The sequence below is a fragment of the Atractosteus spatula genome, chromosome 6 (genome assembly GCF_055471065.1).
Source record: "Atractosteus spatula isolate fAtrSpa1 chromosome 6, fAtrSpa1.hap1, whole genome shotgun sequence".
Lineage (NCBI taxonomy): Eukaryota > Metazoa > Chordata > Actinopteri > Semionotiformes > Lepisosteidae > Atractosteus > Atractosteus spatula.
This window is the reverse complement of record NC_142711.1, coordinates 63,230,123-63,254,602: the sequence shown is the minus strand read 5'-3', so window position 1 is coordinate 63,254,602 and position 24,480 is coordinate 63,230,123. Positions and strand designations below refer to the sequence as shown.

Genomic DNA, 24,480 nt, shown 5'->3' with positions numbered 1-24,480 from the left:
GCTGCCACGCAACTCTCGGGTTGCATTCTGGCCTCTGATGCTTGTTTGCACACATGTCTTGTGCTTTGCCTTCCCTTCCTGGGAGTGTGGGGCTCTGCTTTTCATTGTGTCATTCACAGCACGCCCTGCCGAGCCTTCCTGGGATTTCCCAGTCCAGAAGCTGCCCCTCTGGATGCTAATAAACACCTTGAGGCGAATCTCGTAGACCTCCTGTAGCTAAATGGAATTATTTTTGTCTGGCCTTGTTCGGTCTTTATAAGACAGCACTTCTTTACTTAATGATTTACAGATCACGGGTATGTAATGATTAGAACTGAATGATGAGAGATTATTGTGACCCCAGGTTTTTCTTCTGAGCTGAAATGCGTCTTGGTATAAATGGTAATCTCTTTCTGACTGATACATTTCCTCTCTCCCTCTATATTTTTGCAGTTACCCCATTCAGTGAGATGAGGAGGTGCACTTGCTACCATTTTCCATTTAGGCTACAAGAGTTTACAATATAGAACAGATGAGTTCTCTTAATTTAAATGCTTAAATTAATACTTAATACTTAATTTAATACTTAATGGTCCACAGCCTGCACTTTCTGTAACTATCAGCCATCCAAACCTAGTCCAACATTTTCCCCATGATCTTAACATGCTTTCTTAAGAAATTTATCAACATATGGATAGTGAAACTGACATAAATTTTCTGAATTTCTTGAGACTTTTGTACTCTTCATTTGTTTATATTAAAGCATCTTATGTATAATTGAGGTTATACCTTAGATTTAACTATTTTCCAAGGTGTAGACATTCATATTTAATCCTTTCAAGACATATTTGTTTCGGATCATTTCAGTATTTTCAGATGACTTTACCTTTACCCAGTACGATCATGGCACATATCTTTAAAGGTCAAGTAATCAAATCTTCAATTGCAACACCGTGCACTGAATTAGTAACCCATTCACCACTCACTTCTATCTCACATGTTTTATCTACTGATGATTTAGTTGACAAAAATACTACAACTGCTCTTCATAATCACTCTTGAAATGGAGGTCCTGGTTAAGACTCAGTTAGTTTCTCTCAAATATATTCTGATTTGCACTGTATGCGTATTGACTGTGACATTTGGAGTCTATGCAAGTATAATTAAACTTTACAGGATGAATGCCTTGCAAAAAAAGTTGACAGGAATAACTTTGGGGTGATTTTTTTCGGCAATCAATACAACATACAGTCTTATCTTCTGTTAAGACTGAAGCTTTATCTACTAAGAGAACAGTCACTTGACTGTTTTGGGCAGACAGATTGAATCTGAGCTGGATTTTTTTTAATACACAAGACGTGTATATGACTATAATGAGGATAAGATCCTCTAATTGTTATGTGATCGTAACACCACCTAAGTTGTTAAAGCAGGCCTTCAGTTACTCGTGGAATTATATTCTTGCTATAATAGTACTTTATCTATGGGGGCGTTTCTGTTTGCCTGTAAAGCTCGCCTTGTTAAGTACTGTCTCAAAACATCTAACATCTAAAGCTGTTTTTTAGCTACAGTCAACGAAAAAGTAGTGCCTGATAAAATCAGGAGATTTCTCAATAGTAATGATATCCTGGAAAAGTTTAAATCAGGATCCGTTCCAATCATAGCACAGAGTCTGTTGAGCAGCAAACATAGATTTTATTTCAATTAAGTGTAGATTCATGCGTTGCATCTGTACCATTTCACTTAGACCTACAGTATGTGTAGTATTTCACAGTGCAGGTCATTCCATTCGAGCAGATCGAACAACATGTATGGGCCTACTCTAGACCCATTCTGAACTGCTTTAAGTCATAACTAACAGACAGTAATTTGTGCCAGTGGGGGCATGTGTATAGGGATGAATAAAATATACTTGTGGTGTCCCTCATGGCTCCATTTATGGTCCATTTATCCATTTTCTTCACATACAACATACACATCAACATACAACAGTACCATTAGGTGAGATATCACTGATAAACATGATGTGACCAGCAGGGCTATGCGAATAGCATACAACTGTATAGCTCTGTGAAACATGGTGACTTAGCTGCTGTTTCAATCAATGCAACTCATGTCATGCAAGAAGAAAGTTTTGTTGTTGTTCTCGCAGCAACGGCTAGAGTTGTCACAAAAAGACTTGAGAATCTGTCTACTAATGTAAAATCTGAATTGAAAAATTAGAGTGCTTTATTTGATTCTTGTCTGCATTCTGAGTCAGATAATAAAAAACAATACTAAACTGTATTTTTAGCATCATAGAGATATTGCTAAAATTAGACAATTTCTTTTCTGACTGATGCTTTTCTGACTGATGTATTTCACTGGGACATGAAATTCCAAATCTTGCCATGCTTACAGCTAGTGTACCTTGAAAAAAAAGAGGAAACTGCATTCTGCTCTGATGTCTGAGATCTTTGCCTGCTTTCACTTGAAAAGATGTAGCTCTCTAGTATGATTTTATTGCACAACAAAGGCAAGTTATTTTGAATTACTGATTGTTCTATTTCAATTACAAAATACTATGTTCTACAATTGTGTAATTAAACTTCAGTATGCTTTATTCAAAATCTTATTTTTAATCTCATCATTAATTCATTATATAATATATAATATTTTATAATTATGAATCATTACATTTTCTAGAGTGTAATAGATAATCTAGGCACTTGTTTTCTGCATTCATAAATGTAGCTTTACTGTACAACTCTTCAAGTTGTTTTGAGATGATACATGCTTTTCAAATAGTTTTAACATTTGTTTTTAACATAAGATGTTAGGTCTTAATTGTATGAAAAAGGAACTTATGCAGAAGAAGACAAGGGGACAAAACTACATATCCTACAATATAACAAAAAAAAAACAAAGTTCCAGTGACTAAAATAATTACCCATAACTACCTTTGTTAGAACAAAATCCCATCAAAAATGTTATTAAAGGCAGCAGCTTAATCTGCTGGACTTTTTTCTCGGAGAGAAGCAGAGTTCCTGTGAAGTAAGGCTTCTCGTGATGTTTTTTCTGTTTTTTTTGCTAGTTTGGTAGCAGTAACCTTTTTTGTTTAAATATAGACACTCCTAAACATACTTTGCCACTGCTTTGGAAACAGAAGCCTATTTTTTATTTCTCAATTTTCTTCTGTAAAACAGAAATTTCAGCCAAAAGTTTGCTGTTTTGCATTACATTCTCCTGGCTATTTTCTTAAATAATAATACAAAAAAAACTGAAGTAAATTATCCTGGTTATTTACAGGATAGATTCAATGAGTCAGAAACTCTTTTTATTCCCACTGTTTAAATGCAAGAGGATACTGCACAGCAGCTGTGGGCCGAAGGGAGATCAGCTGGAGTGACCGTGGTGATTCGACAGTGTTTGTCCCTCCGCAGTCCTCAGTTTCCCTCTCCCATGCTGGCAAGCCCAGCTCTCTCACAGCTCTCAGTGCAGAAGCGTATGCTATATGAATTAGGCCCGGGAAGGTGGCTGCCTCCTCTCCAACGTGCAGAGGGGAGCCCAGGCCCTTACCGGTCTGAGCAGGCAGGCCAGGGAAGTGCCTTGGATGACTAGGACAGGCAGGTCTGTCATGTTCAGGGCGTGGAAGAGACTCTCCACTGTAGCCATCGTCTGATCGAAGCGGCCAGCCAGCCCTCCCAGGGTCACTATGGCGTCCAGCTGCAGAGGCACAAGAACAGTGATGAAACACACAATTGGTCCTCCAAGGCTTTCCAGTATAATATTGGAGTAAAACTGCAGGTTATTGATTAAAACCAACTAGTGCAATCTTGCTTTATTCTGGTAAACGTCTCTCATCTTTACTGGCAAGTTTCTGTGATTTGGTTTTTCAAAGAGGGGTTTTTCTAACCTTAACCCAGATACAGTAGGATCAAGGGTTAAATGTTAGACAACATACTCCTCTTTGAAAAGGATATGGGTAAGGGTACAGGGTTTTTCTATGTTTCTTTCTGTATTCTCTGTGAAAACCCATTTTTTCATGCTTTAAATGTTACACTGCCCTTTCTTGATAAATGGCTGTCAAAAAGACAAGAAGTTAAAATACAACAGATATATTCAATGCATCCAATATAAACAAAACACAAAAAAGTAGCAAAGGTCAGCTAGATACTCTTACTGCTCTAACTCCACAAGCAAACCTTTCTGAAGAATAATACAACGTCTACACCCTTAATATCGACAGTTTTTTTTTTCATTTGCAGGAAATGGACTGTCTGTAATTTGGCGATTAGCAGTGTAGTCTGGTAGTCTGGAGGCCCTGGGCTCAGATCTCTAGCAGACCTCTTCCGCCATGCCCTCAATCACACTACTGCACCCCAAGAGCTCCCACTGTATGAATGGGTCTATACATCACCGTCGTGAAAGAGAATTTATTCCCAACTGAGCCACTTGGTTCAACGGGTAGGAAAAAAGCGACAGGAGCAGTAATGTCTTCTTGCTTTCTTTTTCGAACGTGTTCCTTGTTGTAGTGGCACTGCTATTTTGCTTCCTGGCATGCCTGCCTGTGACGTGTTTAGGGCACGTTCTGAATTCTTCAACGTGTCTTGTTCTCCAACTAGTTAACACAACTCCAGGAAGAAGACACCAAGATGTGAGCTATTACAACGCATGCTGAAAAAGGTTATAATCAGCCTTAGATAACGACTCAATTAAAATATTATTAAAACAGGCCTGTAAGCATTTTCAGCACACGTACATCAGCCGCAGAGCAGAGCTTTTATTCATAAGGGGAGAGAGTGGAGCTAGTAGGACACGGATCAAATAGGTGCCAAATGTTTTTCTGTGTTTCTTTCTGTATTGTGATTGCAGGGCTAAAATCAGTTGTGCACTTTTAGTTGTCAGTGATTAACATGGTGCTGAACACTGACACGCTTCATCTAATGCAGGTAATTAAACTGAGCCCAGAGTCATAATAACATTTCACACAAAGAGCAGTGCTCTGGCAGGGGGTGGGGGTGGAAGGAAGAGGAAGCTTCTATATACAAAACCTACAAGACTAACAGTTTTTGAATATTATATATGCAAATATATACATGCAATATATGCAAAAGTATACACCATCTAAAATAAAAGAACTAAACTCTACCATAAAGAGGAACTGTGTGAATGATATTTAATGTGGTAGTCGAAAATGAACACGCCAGCGTACATACAGGCTGTGGGATCAAGGAGAAGAGGACAAGACCGACACAAGCAGCGAAGGGCGTCTGAACGGCTCGAGATGAAAGTGGGAACGAAACGGCGGCATGTGAGGATCGAGGCGAGGGAGGAAATGTGCCTCGGAGAAGCCGAACAATCAGAACAGTGAGCCGATGACGGGAGTTTGCGAGCCGAAAGCAACAAAGGCCCGCTGAAGCTGGAGAGTGAAGTCGACGACTTTCAGCCTGGTTGTGAACCAGCCAGCAGAACTGAAACGATGGCGGCGAGCCAGGAGGAGCGAGACTTTCACCTGTGCTGGGGGACAGATGACCGGTGATGGAAATTACAAAGAAGACATCAAACGAAAGCCAGGCAAAGGAAAGCAGACCACAGGATGATGAAACAGTTGCAAAGTGTGACTGGCTTAAGTACTGGCAACAGAGTGAAGATCTGCAATACAATGGATCTGCAACATGATGGAAGATCTGCAACACGATGGATCTGCAACATGATGGAAGATCTGCAACATGATGGAAGATCTGCAACACGATGGATCTGCAACATGATGGAAGATCTGCAACACGATGGATCTGCAACATGATGGAAGATCTGCAACACGATGGATATGCCACAAATCACATGGAGGCTGAAAACCAGTTCCTAATGGGGGGGGATGAGTTACTTGAAAAAGATCCGGGGAGTAAGACCTCAGAAAACGAGGATGGTCAACATAAGCCGAGGATCTTGAGTTAAAGTCACTAGCTGAAGCAAGAAAGATGGAGTCTGATAAGACAGTACATGCTAACAGCACCCAAATTACTGGTGTTACTGTATAATGAAGGCATCTTGTGTGCGGCCATATTAATGTGTGTCTAATGTGGAGTTCCTAACTGCCAAAGGTTCAAATTCAGAACAAGCTCATCCAACTGAATAACATTAATCGATTTAGCAACAGAGACCTTTTTTTTGCAAGGACATTAGCAAACTCTGTATGGGACTGTATATTGGTATAAAGACAAAATTAATGTCTGAAAATTGCTCATCCCAAATGGAGTGCTTTTCTAATGGGATATCGATTACACAGCTTTGAGCGCAATGTGTCTCATCTTGACTTCTTTGTTGTGTAAAATCCCAAACAGAACACCCCACGTCATCTCTCAGTGGAGGGTCACAGCTTTAACACAAAGTGCATAGAGCTGCAAATGGCAGTTCGGCAAAATCTTTACAATCAGGTTTAATTTACTCTTTCATTTCCCCTTTGAGTCCCACTGTATCCTGCTGTGTGATACCTAGATGAGCACTGTAATTCTCATGCAAATCTCATGCAAACCACCACACAGAACGAAGGATCTTTTTGGCAATCTCACCATCAGGGCTCATAGTCTCAGGGTGATAAATGATACTTCTTTAGAGTTTCAAAAAACAGAAACTTGACACATAAATTGCTCGCACCATAATTTCATGCACGTAATGATGAAACAGGTGGAGGCAAAGCAAAGTGAGTGTTCTAAGGTACAATTAAAATGTATATTTGTCTAGGACCTCCTAATGAGACAGAACTGAGGAGGCTTTTAGTGCCATTAGGTGTTCTTAATAAAAATAAATGAGGATCACACTAACATCACACAACAGGCTTTCAGTGACATAAAATGCAATTTTGTTCTGTCAGAACTCAACCACCACACTAAAGCAGCCCAGAGTCAAGCTTAACCATATGATTTATTCAGGATTTATGGCTGTGTCACAGTTAAATGAACAACTTACAGTCCTCTGTCCATCACCCACATTGCTCAAGTGGCATGTTCTGAAGTACGCCTTATTGAATCAAAGATTTAATTTTCATAATCCAGTCAACTTTCAAGTTACTTTTTGTATTAAGAATGAGAAGCACGACTATCCTCTTCAGGCACCGAAAGAGGATCTAGACAGCAGGGAAAGGTAAATCCCGAACAGGGTGAGACCTGATAATAATAATAATAATAATAATAATAATAATAATAAAAAATACTTTATTTTATATAGCGCCTTTAAAGGTGGCTTCTCAAAGCGCTTTACAGAATGACAACAACAACAATTAAAAATAAACAATAAAAACATGCAGAGGAGACAGTAGATGCGCACCCTGAACTGGTATGACCTTTAAGGAAATGAATCCGAGCCTCTCTAGCACAGACTACATTTCTGTTTGTTGTTCATAACATCTAGCAAAGCTCCTCTCGTGTGGTGAGGAGCTATATTGGTGCCAGGAATGTGGAACGCCTTCGCACTAGTAGAATGTTACTGAAATCAAGCCTATTCTATAAATACAAGCTCATGAGGTTTTTTCTATTGCGTTTTAAAATAAAGACCATTATTAAAAAGACCATTTAAAAATGGTTCTATCTTTTATATAAACATAACTATATTTTAGAATATTTTCAAATACCTGAAGCTCACTGAATTGGTCTATACAGGTATACAGTATACTGACTTACGCGTTTTTAAACAAACAGGTTTTAAGGGTGTCACTGAAATCTATTTCAATTAACCAGATGTGTATGTACTGATGAAGGCTTGTTTGTGATGAAATGCTGATGAGTTATAATAAAACTAATTGTAGTAGAGAGTGCGTAATTCCAGGTCAACTCGACGCTTTTGCGTGAATAAAACTAAAAAGCTAAGGATAAGCCAAACATACTGTATTAAGATATAAGATAACATATTAAGAGATAAATGTCTCCATTCCTATGTTACAGAGCACTGTTTTGAGACATTCTGAAGGCAAGCAACAGAGAAAGGACTTCTAAACAGAGAAACACATTATTTTTAAAAGCACTACCCAGTTATTGAGTTACTGAGCAGATACAATCTATTTACTGACCCTTATGACTTCGCACTAGAACAAGAAAGGATTTGAGATACTAAAAACCCAGCAACGCGGTCGGCGGCAGGAAATTGTTTAGAGACTGGGCCCTGACATCTTAAGTTTTTATGTTCCACTATCATCTTTTCTGCAAATACTGGAAAAAAAACAACAACAAAGCACTAAAATAACATTTGAACTCAGATTTCGCCAATACCCTTTTCATCTTTCAGAATGTTTTCTTTCTGTGCTCCACTTGTCTGCTGCCGTGTTGGCTTGCGTGATTCACTGCAAAACCCCTGGAAGCACTTCTTCACCTGAACATGAAAGCTCTGCACCAGCGGCAGGTCAGGGCCCCCAGCGCGGCTGGCTCTGTCAGGCAGTGCAATGGGTTCCAGCCACTATGCCACCATTCGCAATTCCTGCGTTTCCATTGCACGGCGCTACCATGACAAATCATTCACTATTAAGTCAAGCTGACTCCTGAAAAGCATTTGCGATGCTGCAGAGATATTGCACGGTTCAATCTAGGTTAAATAAAGTGTAAATATTCCTCTCCCATTATCAATTTTAACTTCTTTCCTTCCCCTCATCTGGCCAGATACCCATATTCCTGTCCTTTGTATTGCTAGATATCTATATATTGTAATGCTGCCAGACATCTTTTGTATTGTGCACAAAATACTCTCATGCAACACTGGCGCATTTAATCCACAAATCTGTAAATTGGCTTATTTTAACTGGATTATTCAAATTGTAAACGCTTAGCAATTTCAAAAACGTCTTCTTCACCTTCAAAATATCACTGCTGTGATGCAATAGACTCAAATATTTTTTTTTTAAATGTGTGTTTTGGATAGCCTCCCCCTTTTCTAAAAGTTGAAAAGACACACCTCGCCAACTGTGACTAAACTAAGTGATTCAAGGCACTGTGTGATTCATACAGGTTCCCCAACCAGACCAGGAAAGCAAATAGCAATTAAAATTAGTTTTGAATGGTGAGTATTTGTTGTTTCAAGCCTACACATAGATAATACTGTAGGTGTAAAAGTACCAGGTGATAAGACGTGTCTGGAATCATGTGGCTTTGGTCTTGTTCAGCATTGTGGAATGATGTCCCATTTGAAACTTTGCCGTCAGTAAGTACAGCTGTAAGTACTTCAGGGCCTGTCTGAAGACCTTAGGTATGGTTCATGAAAATCATTATTTACTTGAGTACAACTGGACAAAGAAACACTGGGCCTAGTCCTGTAAAACGTCTTTAGATTCTTCAGCACACAGCACTCTTCCTTCTTTCAGGCATGAAATGCTACAGTATGTGTGTCTTCCTTATGAAAACTTTTGAAAATAATGTATGTAGTCGCCATTCCCTTTTCCCCATGTCCCCAGCCTATTTCTATTAGAGTCTCATTCCTTCATAGCCTGTCCAAGAACATGAACTTCAAGCAAGACTTATTCCATCTCCCTCAAAGGACAGCATGCTGTTACCAATGCAGCTCAAGCTTTCACTCGCCTTTATCCACTTTGTCTGACTCGGTCGTCTGAAGAAAGAAAACAGGGCGAACTGTTTCTTGCTACGCACATTCCTGATTGTTTTATGCAATAAAACCTCCAATCTGAGATAAGCATTCTAAACCGGCACCTATTGCTAAGCCCTTCCATTTGAACGCCAAAACATACTGTAGGATCTCTCGTATCCAACTTCTCATTCTCATTTGTGATATGCACAGGTAGTGCCAATCCTTCTCTTGTGACATCCCTGCTGGAATAATGTGTACCCTCTTACATTCATCCTATCAATACAACATCATATAAACACCAGTACAATAGCCTTTAGAGCTCACAATTTAATAGGAGCACATAGCGACTGGCTTGCTGGAAGATTATATTTTTCCTTTGCATTCTTTGTTTTTCTGTCGTATTTTGTCCGTCTTGTTGGAATCACTGCGTCCTCTCAGTCCAAATGCTTCTGCACTTCTTTAAAGCAGACTGGAGATGTAAACTCCATCCCCCTCCCCCCCCAAAAACAAACTCTGCAACTTTCAGCTTCTGCTTGATTGTCAATATGCTGTCAGACGAGCTGTCACGGTACTGAAGGCGAGTCAGGGAAGCCAGCCGTAGTGTTATAAAGGCAACAGTTTTGAAGTGTGCGCCAGTAAAATTGGAAATGACTTGCATTCTCCAGAAGTTATGGAATCATTTTTGTTCTTTTGCAGAAAGTGGCAAGTTGAGTGAAATCTTCCCGTAATGTAGTTTGGGTGCAATAGGAAAACTATGGTGTTACATTTACAAAATAATCTCTTTATAACAATGAATGGCAGATTGAGAAGGAAGTGAGAGACCTGGGGGATGGATTGAGGAAATTTACCTGCAAATGCTTGTTCTTTATTTCTTCCACCATGATGTGCAGGCATTTAGTAAAATCTGTTAGGTCTTGATCTTCGGTTTCTATGATCTTGCATTTCTAAATAAACAAACACCATTGATAAAAAAGAGGCATTAGTAAGACTGAAAAAACATCAAAATATAAAAAACGCAATGACATTTTCCAGAACTCAATTATCCTGGTTAAAACAATATTCCTGGCATGATTTCTTACATTGCTTAAAATCATACCCAATTTTCATGAGAAAGCATCAAACGTGTCAACTTTTAAATACACACAGAAGTGGACATTCTTTGTTTTAATTACATATAAAAGAGGACAAAATCAAACCTGGATTTTCTGTTCCTGTGTGAACTAAATGGAAATATATCCAGATTCTAGTCAATTATATTGGGACATTGCACACTAAGCATTTACAGTATTTTAAAACCCAACTCATATCTGTTGTACTCTGTAATACCAGACACTTCTCCTTTCTCCCCAGTGAAAAATGTGATAAGTTCAATTTCTTTCTTTTTTATTTTTTAGATAAAAAGTTCAATTTCTCTTAATTTGCATTTGTTTAATTCCTGGCATAAAAAATGTATAAAATCTGATAAACTGAACTACAGACGGACAAAAAAAAAGAGAACTACACAGGTAGAAATAAATGATATTACTAAAGGTAACACATTTGTTCCATAGTGATTATTTTCTTTAGAGCTTATAAAATACATATTTTTTTAATTAACTGCCTGGATATTCCTCATGATTTAGAAAACGATTCCCTGAATGTATTCTCTAAATATGCAAATTTTGAGCAAATCTGGGATACTTTGTGACAAATTATAATTACTGTTTAAGATTACAGATTTCAGAAATGTAGATTCTGCAAGTAAAACTTAAACTATGCAAATATATTCAGAAAGACATCTTCTTTCCATTGTAAATTGCATTTAAAAAAGTTTGGATTGCGAACTGTTCGTGCTTAAAATGTATTTAAATGTTGCTGAATGAAAATGACATGAATGAAAGTTTCTTCTGCCTCAATCCTCTTGTAGACAGTCAAAGACAGAAGCCCAAGGACACCTTGCCTGCCTTCCACATCAGTTACTCAGGTCTAATTCTGAGAAAGCACGATCTACAGTTCTCAGATCTCACACAAGTCTAATTTTGAGAAACAAATTTGTCTGCTGTATGGCTGCAAGGCAACTGATAGCTTCAAAATTATGGTCCATCTGAATTTGAAAGTCTAAAACCTTATGTATCTATATATAAATACAAATACTGAATCAAAATCAAGAAGTTTGTCTCATCTGGATAACCAACCAACTGAACAAATTAAGAGAGAATGAGTTAAGATAGTGATGTGCCTGCACATTACACTGTTGCCACGCATATCTCTACACATGTAGATACATGTGTCCTGTATGACACTCTAGACATCCGATGGGAAGGCTGTGGTTTCATGTCCCAGATGAGGGACACTGCTTTTGGCACAACAGAAGAAGGGAGCAGAGCACTTTACTGTGAATGCCCCAGCAAACCCAGTTGTATCAGTGGGCACAGAAAACAGTCTGTACAAAAACTGCTTTTCCTGTATGTTACTTTGGCTGCATGTGTCAGCCACACAAATGAACAATAATGTAACTATCTTGCCAGTGAAGAGAAGTGGAAGAAATGTGCACCAATGTATTTCAACAGGGGCCAGAGAAAAGGGAGGAAAACAACTTTCCTGCTTTTCCATTCCCGCCTTCACTGCCTACTGACAGACTTCAAAGAATGCAAATTTTTTGCACGACTTGAGCTGTAAGGCATTATACAGATGCACAACAGCCTTACAGCATGTTGCATCCTGAATCCGCAGTAAAATCTACAAGCTTTTGTCCACATCTGTGGTATACATGCACACTTGTAATCCATCACTCCACAGAGACATGAAGAAATGGAGGTACCTGCAGGCTAAGTGGTTAGTTTACATATGAAATTGCAGTGCATTAATGTACGTTTAGCTTCTTTCTTCACCTCAACAGTTGTAAACCTCCCACAGATTAATTTAAAGGTTCCCAACCCTAATCTTTGGGACCCATTCAGAGCCGATTTTTCAAACAAGCTAGTTGAAAAATTCAATTACTTACTAAATCTTACTTCATTCAGCTAACAAGTCTCTTGATTGGTGCTTTTCCAGAAACTGGAGATTTGAGCTTCATTATAATTCTATAATTATAATTCTATTGTATCCTACTGTTGAGTCAAGCAAGGGTTTAACTTTGCAACTTTGAACTTAACTTTACGTAAATGAACATGATTTCAATTAACAGTAAGTGTGTGTGTGTGTGTGTGTGGGGGGGGGGGGGGAGGTGGGGTCACTGCGCTAAGTCATTTTTAAAATGAAGTAAAAAGACAAGAATTAGAATTTTTAGTTAAAATGATACATGCACCCAGGTATATTTTTCAAGCTGTCTATAATTATACACTTCTCTTTTCACATTACTGTCTTTTCTCCACATCTCGCTAAGTGCCTTTCAATTAAGCAAGTAATCTGCAACATATTATTGGACACGTTCTTCTTGCCCACACAGACCTCTTCTCAATTCACAGTAATAGTGACAACAGCAGGAAAAATACCAACTGCCGCACATGTAAATCTGAAATATATCGTATCTGATATACAGAATCTGAAATTCACAGTTTACAGTTTCCCCAAATAGAAAAAAGCCCAGATTTATCCCACTTTCTGCCACATGTCAGGAAGTCCAGAGAGAGCTTCTCAATGACTTTCTGTTGATTATAAATCTTTTCATGATGTTTTCTTTCCCTTCATTTTCGCTCATCATCCTACACGCCGGAGACACAACATGTTCATCCGAGCCACCAGGGCTTCGGGCCCCTCGCTTGAGCTGCTCTTTGTAGGCTCCTAACGAATGCAAATCTTTTCACAGAGCGGCCTGATCCGAGCGACAGCCCTTCCTCCGGGGACAGACACAGCGCCACTCAATTCGCCATTACTTTTGCAACAAAATGCCCCCCCCCCCCCCAATCTGACACTACGCCAAAAGAGAGAAAGTTCGGTCTTTTGCTTTTTCACAAACGTTTGCACTTTATGGAGAAAATCAATTACTTTTCTTAAAAATTGCTTTCGTCGGGACCTGTGTGTTGTTCGCTGCTAATTAATTGCGCTATTAAATTAAAGTATAAAAAAGAAACAAGTTATTTCCAAGTAATGACTGCTCTTTGAAATACGGCCGTGCCTCTGAATTCATGAACAATTAATGATATCTATACCTGGCTTTAAGGGAGAAAACCCAAGTAAATGCTTCTATGTTCCGCTATGATGAAGATATAATCAGATATAATCAGCATATCGGATAACTGTGGGTTATTATGGGGAACTGGTCAATCTTCACAAATATCTATTGACTCACTAATTAGTTTTAATATTATTTAACTTTGCTCCCGACTACCACCCTTGTATAGGCACGGTTTAAGATCACAAGAAAGTCACAGACAGGTTTAGGCTATTTGACCCATCGTGCGTGTTACAGGTAAGATGGTTATACCGATCTGCTCTCCTCCAGCCTCTGCTTGAAGGATCCCAGGAATTCTGCATCAGGGCCATGGCTGGGCACCTTGTTCCAGACACCCCCTCTCTTTGTTCTGTCATGACTAAACCTTACAACTAGTTTCATGGGAAAGATCACGGACGATTAATAAAATAAGAGGGTCGTCCCTTTGGTATTCATATGGCAACATTGGATCCCTGGATCAATAAGCTACTGAAAAGAGGCTGAATGGCCTCCTCTCATTTGTAACCTTATGTTCTTATGTCACATTAAACCAGTCACCGTCCATTACTGTGTCACCACAAGGAAAAGCTTGTGAGAGATAACGACACATATTGGCAACACTTCACTTGAATGAGGCAAAAAAAAAACCCACTACCATAACTTCATAAATACAACACAGCATGATATAAGGACATGCAAAAAAAACCCATATAGCACCAGGACCACTGTTACTGAGCTGCAACTGCAGAAAATCCTCACCACTTCTAAAGTCCTTAATGATGTCTTCCATCATTTTCACCTGATTTCTCTCTACCTGGAGCTCGGCTTTTATCTCGATTCAAGGTCAAAGCAAACTTTGCCATAACCTGAGCACTGCAGCCTTAGAAAACTCTAAGATCCTGACAGCAATAAGAGAACTACAGCATGTAAACTGTGCCACACATTTTTCATCACAATTCGTCTTCTATAATGTTCTTCCCAGCCCGCTATGCTTTTGTAAATTTGTATTATTTGAACTTAATTTCCCCACTTCGATATCTCATCTAGACCTGCTTGACTTTCCCTCAGCAGCTTCCTGAGTGACAGCCTTGTTTTTGTCTTGTCAGCAAACTTTAGAAAGCGTCTTTATAGTCGATGCTGATCATTTAGGCATAAAAGAAAAATAAAAAAGGCCCAGAATGCAGCTGCGCTTAACTTTTCACATTGCCCAAACTAGACAAAACTGGCCGCATTTCTCTGCCTTTTTTGTGTGTGAGTCCTATCTGCAAAAAACAGCACAATTAATTGCTATACACATTTAATATATTCATGCCATTTACTGTATTTATCACTATTAGCCCTAAACTATTTTAAATCAGCAGGGGATAAATTCACAGAGTGAGTCTAACACACATTACCGTTTCTTGCCGACTTAAATAAGCAATTTCTTTTTATTCAATTTTGTTTTAATACCTTCTCCTTGTAAAATTCCTTGACTTCTGGTTTAATGGAATCAAAGTCCCCACTGATGTAGTCTGGAAGAAACCTGGAAGTGGAAAAAAAGGAAAAGTAAACAAAATGATCTCCAAGAGTGAAAGCTTTTTTAAAATTTCTTGTACAGGCTCAGTCGATTCACAGAGGCCTTCTTTACAAGAGCCATTGGGGTGCAGTTATCTCCCCCATCTACATGATAGAAGCAGGAAAGCAGTGGTCTGACAGAAGACAAAGTGAAGTGTATGGCATTTCTGTTTTACTTAACCCTAAGAAGAGAACTTTCAGCACACGAGGCTTTGAGAAATGTGGCGATATTAACATGATGGTGTCATCTTCAGTCCATGTACAGACAGTACACATAGTTGGTTAGATTTATGAGATCACTAGGAAATGTTACACCATAATACAGCTTAATAAGGGGGAAAAAATCAGAATAAATTGAGCGGAACATTAATACATTTGTGCAGGCGATGCACTGCCAACATCTCTCATCAAAATCCTCCTGTGCCAGGAGTGATCACAGTGTAGGTAGTGGATAAAAAATTGGAAACACTTGGGTAAATGAAGGACACAAAGTCCCTTTGAAAGCAAGGGCTTCCCCTCCAGCATGGCTTATGTAAAAAGATGCTGGATGGGCCTGGTTGCCTAGAACTATTGATTAGCATGGTTGCCAGAGGAGACTTTCAAATGGGCTGGGGTATGTTTGCTAATTGTTGGGGTGTGGTTTGGAAGGTAATGAAGTGATGAAGATGGCTCGATTTGCTACTGTTCCATAAGCAACGGTGTCTAAGGTGATCTCAGCATAAAATTCTATTTACCTATCAATTTATCTATATACTTTCCAAAGTGCATTATATTTAAGCAGGGATTAGAGGCATACTGTACATTGAATTGTCCCAGAAATCCAACCTCAGCATATTGTTTCAAAGTCTGAAAAGATCAATCATATAATCAGACTAAAATGGGTAACAAATGAAGGACTGTGATCAAAAATATTAACTGATATTTATATTTTTATGGCTCATGTGATTTACGTGAATTGTGTTAAAATCTTATGTACATGTTTGGTCTTTAATGCGAAAATGCACTAGCACAATCAATGTAGAAATTGTACAATTAAAGCTTAAGAAGTAAATAAACATTTCCACTCTTTTGTTTACCTGGAGTGAATGAACATTTCTTAAAAACACAATATGTTTGCAATAAATAATGACAGACTGAATCTCAGTAAAATCAACGTCTTTTAAAGATCAGTATGAATGCCAATGAAACATGATGGTCTTAATCCATATCCCTAGGGTAGCTCACATTCCACCAATATTATGGACCTAACAAAAATGTGCAGTATCTGTTATGATAAGTGCACCTTGTGGTGTTTTAGGATCCAAGGTTCTTTAGGTTCTAGGATCTGCTCAGCTCAAGCAAAACAGAACTGGTAGCTTCTCACTGCAATGAATGTAATGCCCCTTAATGATGAGCAAGTACTGCCGTCATGTGGAAATGCTTGGGCTATACTCAGTCATTTAAGGCTCACCTTTTTACAGCAAGTTTAATTGAACACTACAGAAATATCAGAAATGTAGAATGAACTATAATGCTTAAAGGAAGGGGTCTTCATTTGTACGTAGCAGAAATAACCCATAACTAGAATAACCGGAATTAAATCAGAACCAAACTATTACAGTGTGTGACACTGGAGGAAGGCTCCACGGCCGAAAAGTTGTGTTTCCTTTCCTTTCTTTTCAGCATGGAAAAAATATTTTCTTGTTCCTTTGCAGCCTCTGCATGCTGACGTAGGCTGCAAGAACATTAACTGTTTTTAATGAAGAAACATTAATTGAAGAAAAATGTATTCATGGTCCTTAACATGCTTGAGACAGGGAGCTAGGGTCGTAGAGCAAGCCTGGAAAACCCTCTTCAAAGGTAAGCTTTGGAAGCAATATTAAAACAACTGTTTCTGAATTCTTCTGTGAAGTTGAGACATTAAACTGTGTTAACATGTCATATTTTCATCAATTCATTATGTTGCACTGAAAAAAACATTCCAGAAGATCAATAGTTAAAGAGTCATTTTGAAAGACTAATGGATTTTAAAAGCTTCAATTTTCTCTCGGCATGTTATCCTCCCCAAATGAATCACTGGTAAACAGGAGGACATAAATAACCTTCAGAGACAACAGGTCAGCTGCGACATTAAATGGATACTGAATGAGACCTTTCCTCTTGACATTTCGTAAGCAGTGCACTTTCCTCTCCATTGGCAATAACACAAATTGAAGGCAAAACGTGCAATTTCACATTTAAATTAAAGTGTCACTTAAAATTAATATAAATGTGGAGGCTCTGTACTCCTAACAAACAACCACAGTTTAGGCATTCGCCTTCCCAATTAAAATAAAAAATTGAAGTCATTTCAGGAGGTCAAAACAAAGCGAGATGCACACACCCTGACAGGCTTCCTTTGTTATGCTTTATGGTCAATCTTTTCTCTCACATTGCAAAAATAAAAATAAAAACAGCACTGTTCATTACCAGAAATCTGAAATGCAGGTTTTGTAATTCCTTTTCACAGATTTTATTGTGAACTCATTTTTATTTTGTAGACCAAGGTCTTGGACGTCTGCTTTTTTACAACAGAAAAAAAACACGTTTTCATGTCTGAGCTTATTTTAAATGTATGAGATAAAGTCAAAAGTTAAAGTTGCATTAAAAGCTTATCCTATTGTAACGGTGTCAAGAGCAACAGTAAAATATTTTTCCATCCTTTCTGCAGGGCTAAAGTATTAAAGTATATTTTGAAGCGCACAGACATCATAATAAAATTTCCCCTTAGACTCTCATTTCACTTATAATTATATTCATTTCACTGATATGTTTATGATTCACAGCACAATACTGACAGAAAGTCAGAGCACCAGTGCAATGAACCATACTCCTTATGCGCAAGTCTTATAGATCATTCATCTTCATGTACAGCCGCTGTTCTCTGAACTTACATTCATTAAAGATCAGGCACCCCCGCAGGGGACCCATGAAAAGGTGTGCATTTAGGTGTTAGAGAGTAAGGGATTCCTTACACAAAGGCTTGCTGGAGTCTGCAACAGGCTGCTCAGCCATCTTATTGAGGTACGCTCCCTGGCTTCCTTCAGGAAACAGGTCCAAATGAGCAAGACAGACCCAGATGACCTACTCTCATCCCTGACTTCTCTTATAACCTTGTGTATGTTTCTGCACTGGTGAGAGACAGCGCAATGCAGTTCGTAGAATCACTGGGTACTCATCCATGCAGAGGTAAAACATGACTTTACAGAGAAGCAGCAACACTGAGACATCAAGCTGATTACTATTGACATTGTAATTTTTTATCTCAATATGGGTGAAGCAATTTTCCAACATCACCTAATACCATCTGTGCATATTTGTTATTGTCAAGTGGCTGGAGGCAATAACCAGTATCATATAATATAATACAGTTCTGCAATTCATTCATCCTTATAGGCTTCATTTAAAATTGACATCTTAGACCTCTAAGAACATAACAATATAAGAGGAAAAGAAATGAGAATAGGCCAGTTGACTCACGTTACTGTGAAGTTATAGACCGACGGTTTCACCTACTGTAGCTGTTTCTTCAAGGTTCTGAGGGAACTTACTTCAAAAGTGTAGTTTGGCAGCCTGTTCCCGACACCAGACACCCCTTGTGACAAAAGGTGCTTCATGTCCTCTGCTGTAATTACACTTTCTTATAATTTCCAGTTGCAAAGATATCTGAGTGATGCCTCTCTGCACCAAGGTATAAGACTAAATTTCCAAGAAATTGTTTCCTCCTCTGGGCAATTACACTTTTGAGTCATGTATAATAGTTATATCTTTTATTATAGTTTTTACAGGAGATGTTCTTGAAATGGAATATTGTTTGTCCTGACCTTCCCGTTGGTGATGGTTATTATGTTGCATTGTTGTGTGTGTTGGACTTTGCCATAATACAAGTTTTCCCTAGGGAATAGCAAGAAAGATAGAACAGAATTAACTTGCCTCAAATTAAAGGTTTCTCCCCTTATCACTGCTGTATGCAATCAGCGCTTTTTACATTTCTCAATCCATTTACATTCACAGCCTTTGATTCCTATACCTTTCAATCTCAAAACTGACTAAATGGCCGCAGCTCATCTGTAACCATTCTTACGGTCTAGCATCTTGTCAGGAACTTTATCCAGTGCCTTTAGGAAATCTCAGTCCACTACATCACAAGATCTGCTTGCATCCATCGCTGCTGTTGCTTGACCTAAGCAGTCCAACAAGTACGTTCAACAGGAACTGCCTTTTTCAAACCCAAGCACAGCAGTCAGTCCTATTCTGAGCCAATTGTTTGGACAAATCCACCTCCAAGAGTGCAGGATTAATCTCCACGCTGGTAGATTACAGGATCAGGCTGGGAGCTGCCTGAGGCAGTGCTGATTGGGCAGAGCACTGTTCAGGCTGAGTAAGGCAGTATTTGTAGTAGGATTCTGAGCTTACCACGCACTGCACAACAGCTCTTACGTGACTGAAAAGTGCCTGATCTCGATTTGATATTTCAGCTGTGCTGTTTCCATTCTCCATTCACAGTGCAAAGAATAAATGAAAAAAGCACCCAGAAGCACATCTTGCAGGACCAGTGAGCATTGGTGTTCCTCACAATGGAAACAATGGGCTTGTTGATTCTGAACGTACTAATTCCACTAGAACCAACAGAGCTATGTACTGCACATGAAGAAACAACTCTCTTTTCTTGCAAACCCATCTTCAGCTGCTCTGGAGTAAGAAGTAAAGAAACCAGAACAAATAAGCTGTCCCTCAGTTAATTTGAAGAAATGAACAAATAGAAATGTGCTGGAATGAAATGAACACGCAGACGGTCTTTATATAACTTTTAAATAAGTATGTCTGAAGTACAAGGGGGGGGGAAGCTTCATATTCAGGATATGACTTTTCAACGTACCCTATAAATGAATAATTAGCTTATCAAACATAAATAATGAGCTAGATATGTTTTTGAGTTTTCTTTACAACATTCTTATTTTACATTGCAACGTAGTTTTCTTCTTTGTCATTGTTTCTTGCAAATGCAGACTGACATCTATTTGTACCTTTGCGTCTATCTAGATAACATCTATAAAGTGCACAAGCACATTTCAATTGTGAGTGCTTTTGTCAAAGGCAGGGAAGTTAAATCTCAGAGCTGCAGTGGTGACTGGGTGTCATTTTAAAAAAAAATGTTTCGAAGAAATAGTGCAAAGAATATTTTTGGTATTCTGTTGGAAACTTGGCTTCATTTGTCTACTTTTCAGGTGCCTTTAAATGTTATTACAGCTTGAACCAGATGAAGGTTGGAATCCTTTTTGTCTGCATGTTTCCAAGCACATTCGTTCTTCTTCTTAAGGAAATGCACTTTTTTTCCCCCAGCAGCATCCGATTGAAAGGGAGAAGCTGGAAGCTGGAATACCAGTTAACGATGCCAAGGGTCCAGTTCCTGCTCTCATGCTCCTTTCACACGTGTCCTGAAAATGTGGAGCTGTTCCACAGGAAACACTGACATCACCTTGAGGTGTTTCCTGTCCCTTCAGGAAACACGTAATGCTTTGACCTTCAAGCCTCAAAATGTCTGGGGAAGATTAGATTTATTCTCTCCTTCCTTGCCACAGGACAGCACTCTTTTGGCCTCTTCTCCCACCCCCCCATGCACATGTGCAGTTCCAGCGGAGACCCCCTTCAGAAAAGACTCTCATGAAACTGGATCATGCAACAACTGCATTAATCACTAAAACTGTGAGTACACTAGCATCAAACTCACACAAGATGCTCAAGTGCTTCCACATCTGGAAGGTACAGGGATACATGTATTCATCACAAAGTGAATGCAAATGTTAATCTGTTGTGCCCTTTTACACACTAACCTCTATAGCATGTGCACACGATATTCCACTTTGCTACCACTGCAGGCAAGATTTTCACTACGGGTTTCCTACACTTTCTGTTTGTTTTGCTACACTGAGACGTCATCACAGTGGGCCATAACAAATGCATGAAAGGGTATTGTTAACATGGCCTTGAACGGTTTCCATAGTCGATCTCTGCTTTAGCAAAGTCCAGTGCAGTGAAGTGGGGGGGGACAGTGGCAAACCTAAGGGAAAGTAAACTAGGTTCATGGAATAGGTACAAAAAAGACCCATAAAATCTATACAATCTACTACACATTATCTAAACTTTCAGAAAAAAAAACATTTTATGAGTTTGATTTTCCTTTTTTCAATTCCAACAATTTAAAACTCGATCCTTTAATGTCATTTGCACAGTTTAAAATATTGGGAAAAAAATAAAATCACTAGTTCTTTGGTTTTCTGTGAATTTGCATCTCAAAACTCAAAAGATTCACAGCAGGAGGTGAGATAATACACGCTCTTTGGGTTCAGATACACACCTCTTCATTAAGCCAGTCATCATCTACAGTTAATCTAGACAAATAAAAGGGAAGCTGTTAGCACAATACTCATTTCCCGTGCCTATCGTTCCCTACAACGATAAGTTTAATTTTACAACAATTATACCTAAAGAATGTAAATAAGAATTCAAACCCCAGAATGTTCTGTCTGACAAGGATAACGCTAAAACTGTTAACTTTTAGTGAGAAGAAAAACTACTTAATAAGGAAAAAAACATACTGTATCAAGTCTTACTTGCCAAGAGAGGGTTGCCAGAATTTACTCATTTGGTTCTAAAGTGCTCATCCTGTATTGGCATGATCTCAGAGATATCTCACACAGTGAACTCCCCTTTCCAAAAAATAAATATTTACAAATACAGGGAAATGGCAAATACACAGAACCTATCCTTAAGGGTTCAGACAGATCCTGACATCCATTTGAATCTGTGATATATCTACAAGAGATAACATGTGTGAGGGAAATTTGAAATTAAACTGTGAGCACAGTTGTTACAGACAGGCAAATTAAATTCCAGAGCTGTGGTACGAGCTGTGGGGAGTCCTTGTCTTGAAATAATACAGTCTGTCCAATACCTTGCACACAAAATAATTTTGATACGCAGTTAGAAACAATTTGCAAGAAGTGATTTCTGGCTTCAAGTGGCATTTCATGGTGAACATTTCAAGGCAAACTGGCTGCAGGCTCTTCGAATCTGCCTAGGGTCTGTGTGTCTTTCTGGTAATGCAGGGATTGTGGGATAGCAAACAACAGTGGAGTTATCCAAATAGTTTGCATCCACTGTGCTGTGTAAGTCATGTGCATTAAACAGACATTAACGGCGGGCGACCTCTGCAAAGAACTGAGCAAAAATACTGAAGTTCTCCGCAGTTTCAGTCTAGAGAAGGTAGACGCCTGGTCTCCAGTTTAAAAAATCTCGATGACCAGTACGTGATAGTGTTTTACACTGACAATAAATAAAGTCCTTTGTAATGCTTGTGAAGTGAACTGCGCTTTAATGGGTAATTCTTTTAATTTTCATTTTCCTTATTCATTTCCACATTTATGTTGTTAGACTGCAGGGAACCACATCAAGAGAAATGAAACGACATTTTCCTTGAACCATTTAGTTTCTGTAAAACCTCTCAAGGCCTTAACACAGGTATACAGTAATGGATGGGTACGTAAATGTCAAATAAACACACATTTAGCCCAGACTTTGTTAAAAGCTCTTCAACCCATCGCTCAAAACCTATTTTCAGTTCTTATCTTCAGGTCTTATCGTCATATTTTGTGTCATGCCAGACACAGGTAGGGTAGAACAAACAAGCAGATGAAATTTTCTGCTGCAGCAGCATCACCCTTATAGAGGGAAGGTAAAAGCTGTGCCTTGTAATTCTGCAGCTGTTGAAAACAATGGGTGTTACTCACCCAAGCACCTAAGAGAATAAGAAAGGTGAGAAACAAGAGGAGCCATTCAGCAACTCCTACCCATGTGGTTGTTAGTATGCAGCTACAGATCCAACAATCTCGTTCAGCCAGTCTGTGCGTCCATGGTGAGAGAAAATACTATAGAACATAGAATAATATTGAATTGAATAATATTTGCATTATACTAACGATATTAATGTCAAAAGATGGTTTCCAAAGGTGCTACAGTATATACAGTAAAATAAAGTTATTTTAGGTTTCAGCTTATTGAGTATTTACTGTACAACATCCACACAAAAAATAAAAAAAAATTATTATCACAGCATTCCCTTTCCTGGATTTCTACACTCCTTAATTGAGCATATTTTCCTGCTTACACACAGAATTATTTAACTCACTTGATGTTACCAGTGAATAAGACCATCATTAAATCCTTTGCTTTTGTGTTAATAACAACATCTAGCTACAAGTCACACATTGGAGTAGAAACGTACTATTTGCTTGTACATGCACAATTTAACAGTTTTCTGAGATTTAATATACATCATTATTTTGATACAAGAAAAACATAACATGCAATAATATAATAATCTGTGTTCTGTTAAAATTATTTTTTCTTATGCTTGGTCCCCTGTTCAACCTCACTATCAGCCTAGAATTGCCTGTTTCAGGAAAATGAATATCTCCAGTAAGCAACAGGTTGCTTTTTAGGATTGTATTGCATTATGAAATGGGACAATCTAACCCTAACTCTAGTCCACTCCAAATCTTAAATACAACCTAAGTGCTATCTGCGTCTTCATTTTACAGTGAATAAGTCAAAATGCATCTCTACATGTTCTCAAATCTCATCTTAACACTATTAAGTCATATTAGGTCACAGTAAACATGACCCCTAAACACTCTGGCCACCTCTGAGATCACTGAAGAACACACCCAAGCCAAAGCACTAAGACAGCTTCTGTAGCCTAAATCTAATCATTAAGTGAGATGCTGACACGAGTCTGATTTGCTTGCACTGAGATTCACAATTTGCAGATGTAACTGAAATGATATTAACTGGTAAAATTAATCTTAATGCATTGTCAAACCAAAATAAAGAAGGCGTGCTCAACTTAACAGCTTGCGTCAGGTAATTGCAAGACTGATTGTTAAAAAATCTGTAAAGATGCAAATCCTGTCGCAGCGGCTTGATTTCAGTACCTACAATTTAAAATTTCTAAAATGTCCTCCTATTGTTTAATCAGGAAGCATTCTTATTTATTTTGCCTATGATTTAATCCAAAACAAGTTACATTTACACTCACTTATAGAGCAGGGCATTTGAGTATTTTCCAGTTGCAATCTGGATGAATTACCTTGCTCGAGTGTACAACAGAATCCAACCTGGGATTTGAGCCCACAGCCCTTCTTTTACAAGTTCAGAACAATGACCACTGAGTCACAATGCTGCTCTTA

General features: G+C 38.5%; 1 protein-coding gene across 1 annotated transcript in view; it reads right to left on the bottom strand.

Annotated features, from left to right (window-relative positions):
* tpk1 (thiamin pyrophosphokinase 1) overlaps positions 1-24,480 on the bottom strand; it is a 120,112-nt gene that overhangs the window by 28,752 nt on the left and 66,880 nt on the right. Inside the window, exons 5-7 of the mRNA XM_088919006.1 lie at positions 15,110-15,182; positions 10,374-10,469; positions 3,538-3,684 (exon numbers count right to left, since the gene is read on the bottom strand). Coding sequence (XP_088775132.1) covers positions 3,538-3,684; positions 10,374-10,469; positions 15,110-15,182 — 316 coding nt within the window. The remainder of the gene's footprint in view (positions 1-3,537; positions 3,685-10,373; positions 10,470-15,109; positions 15,183-24,480) is intronic.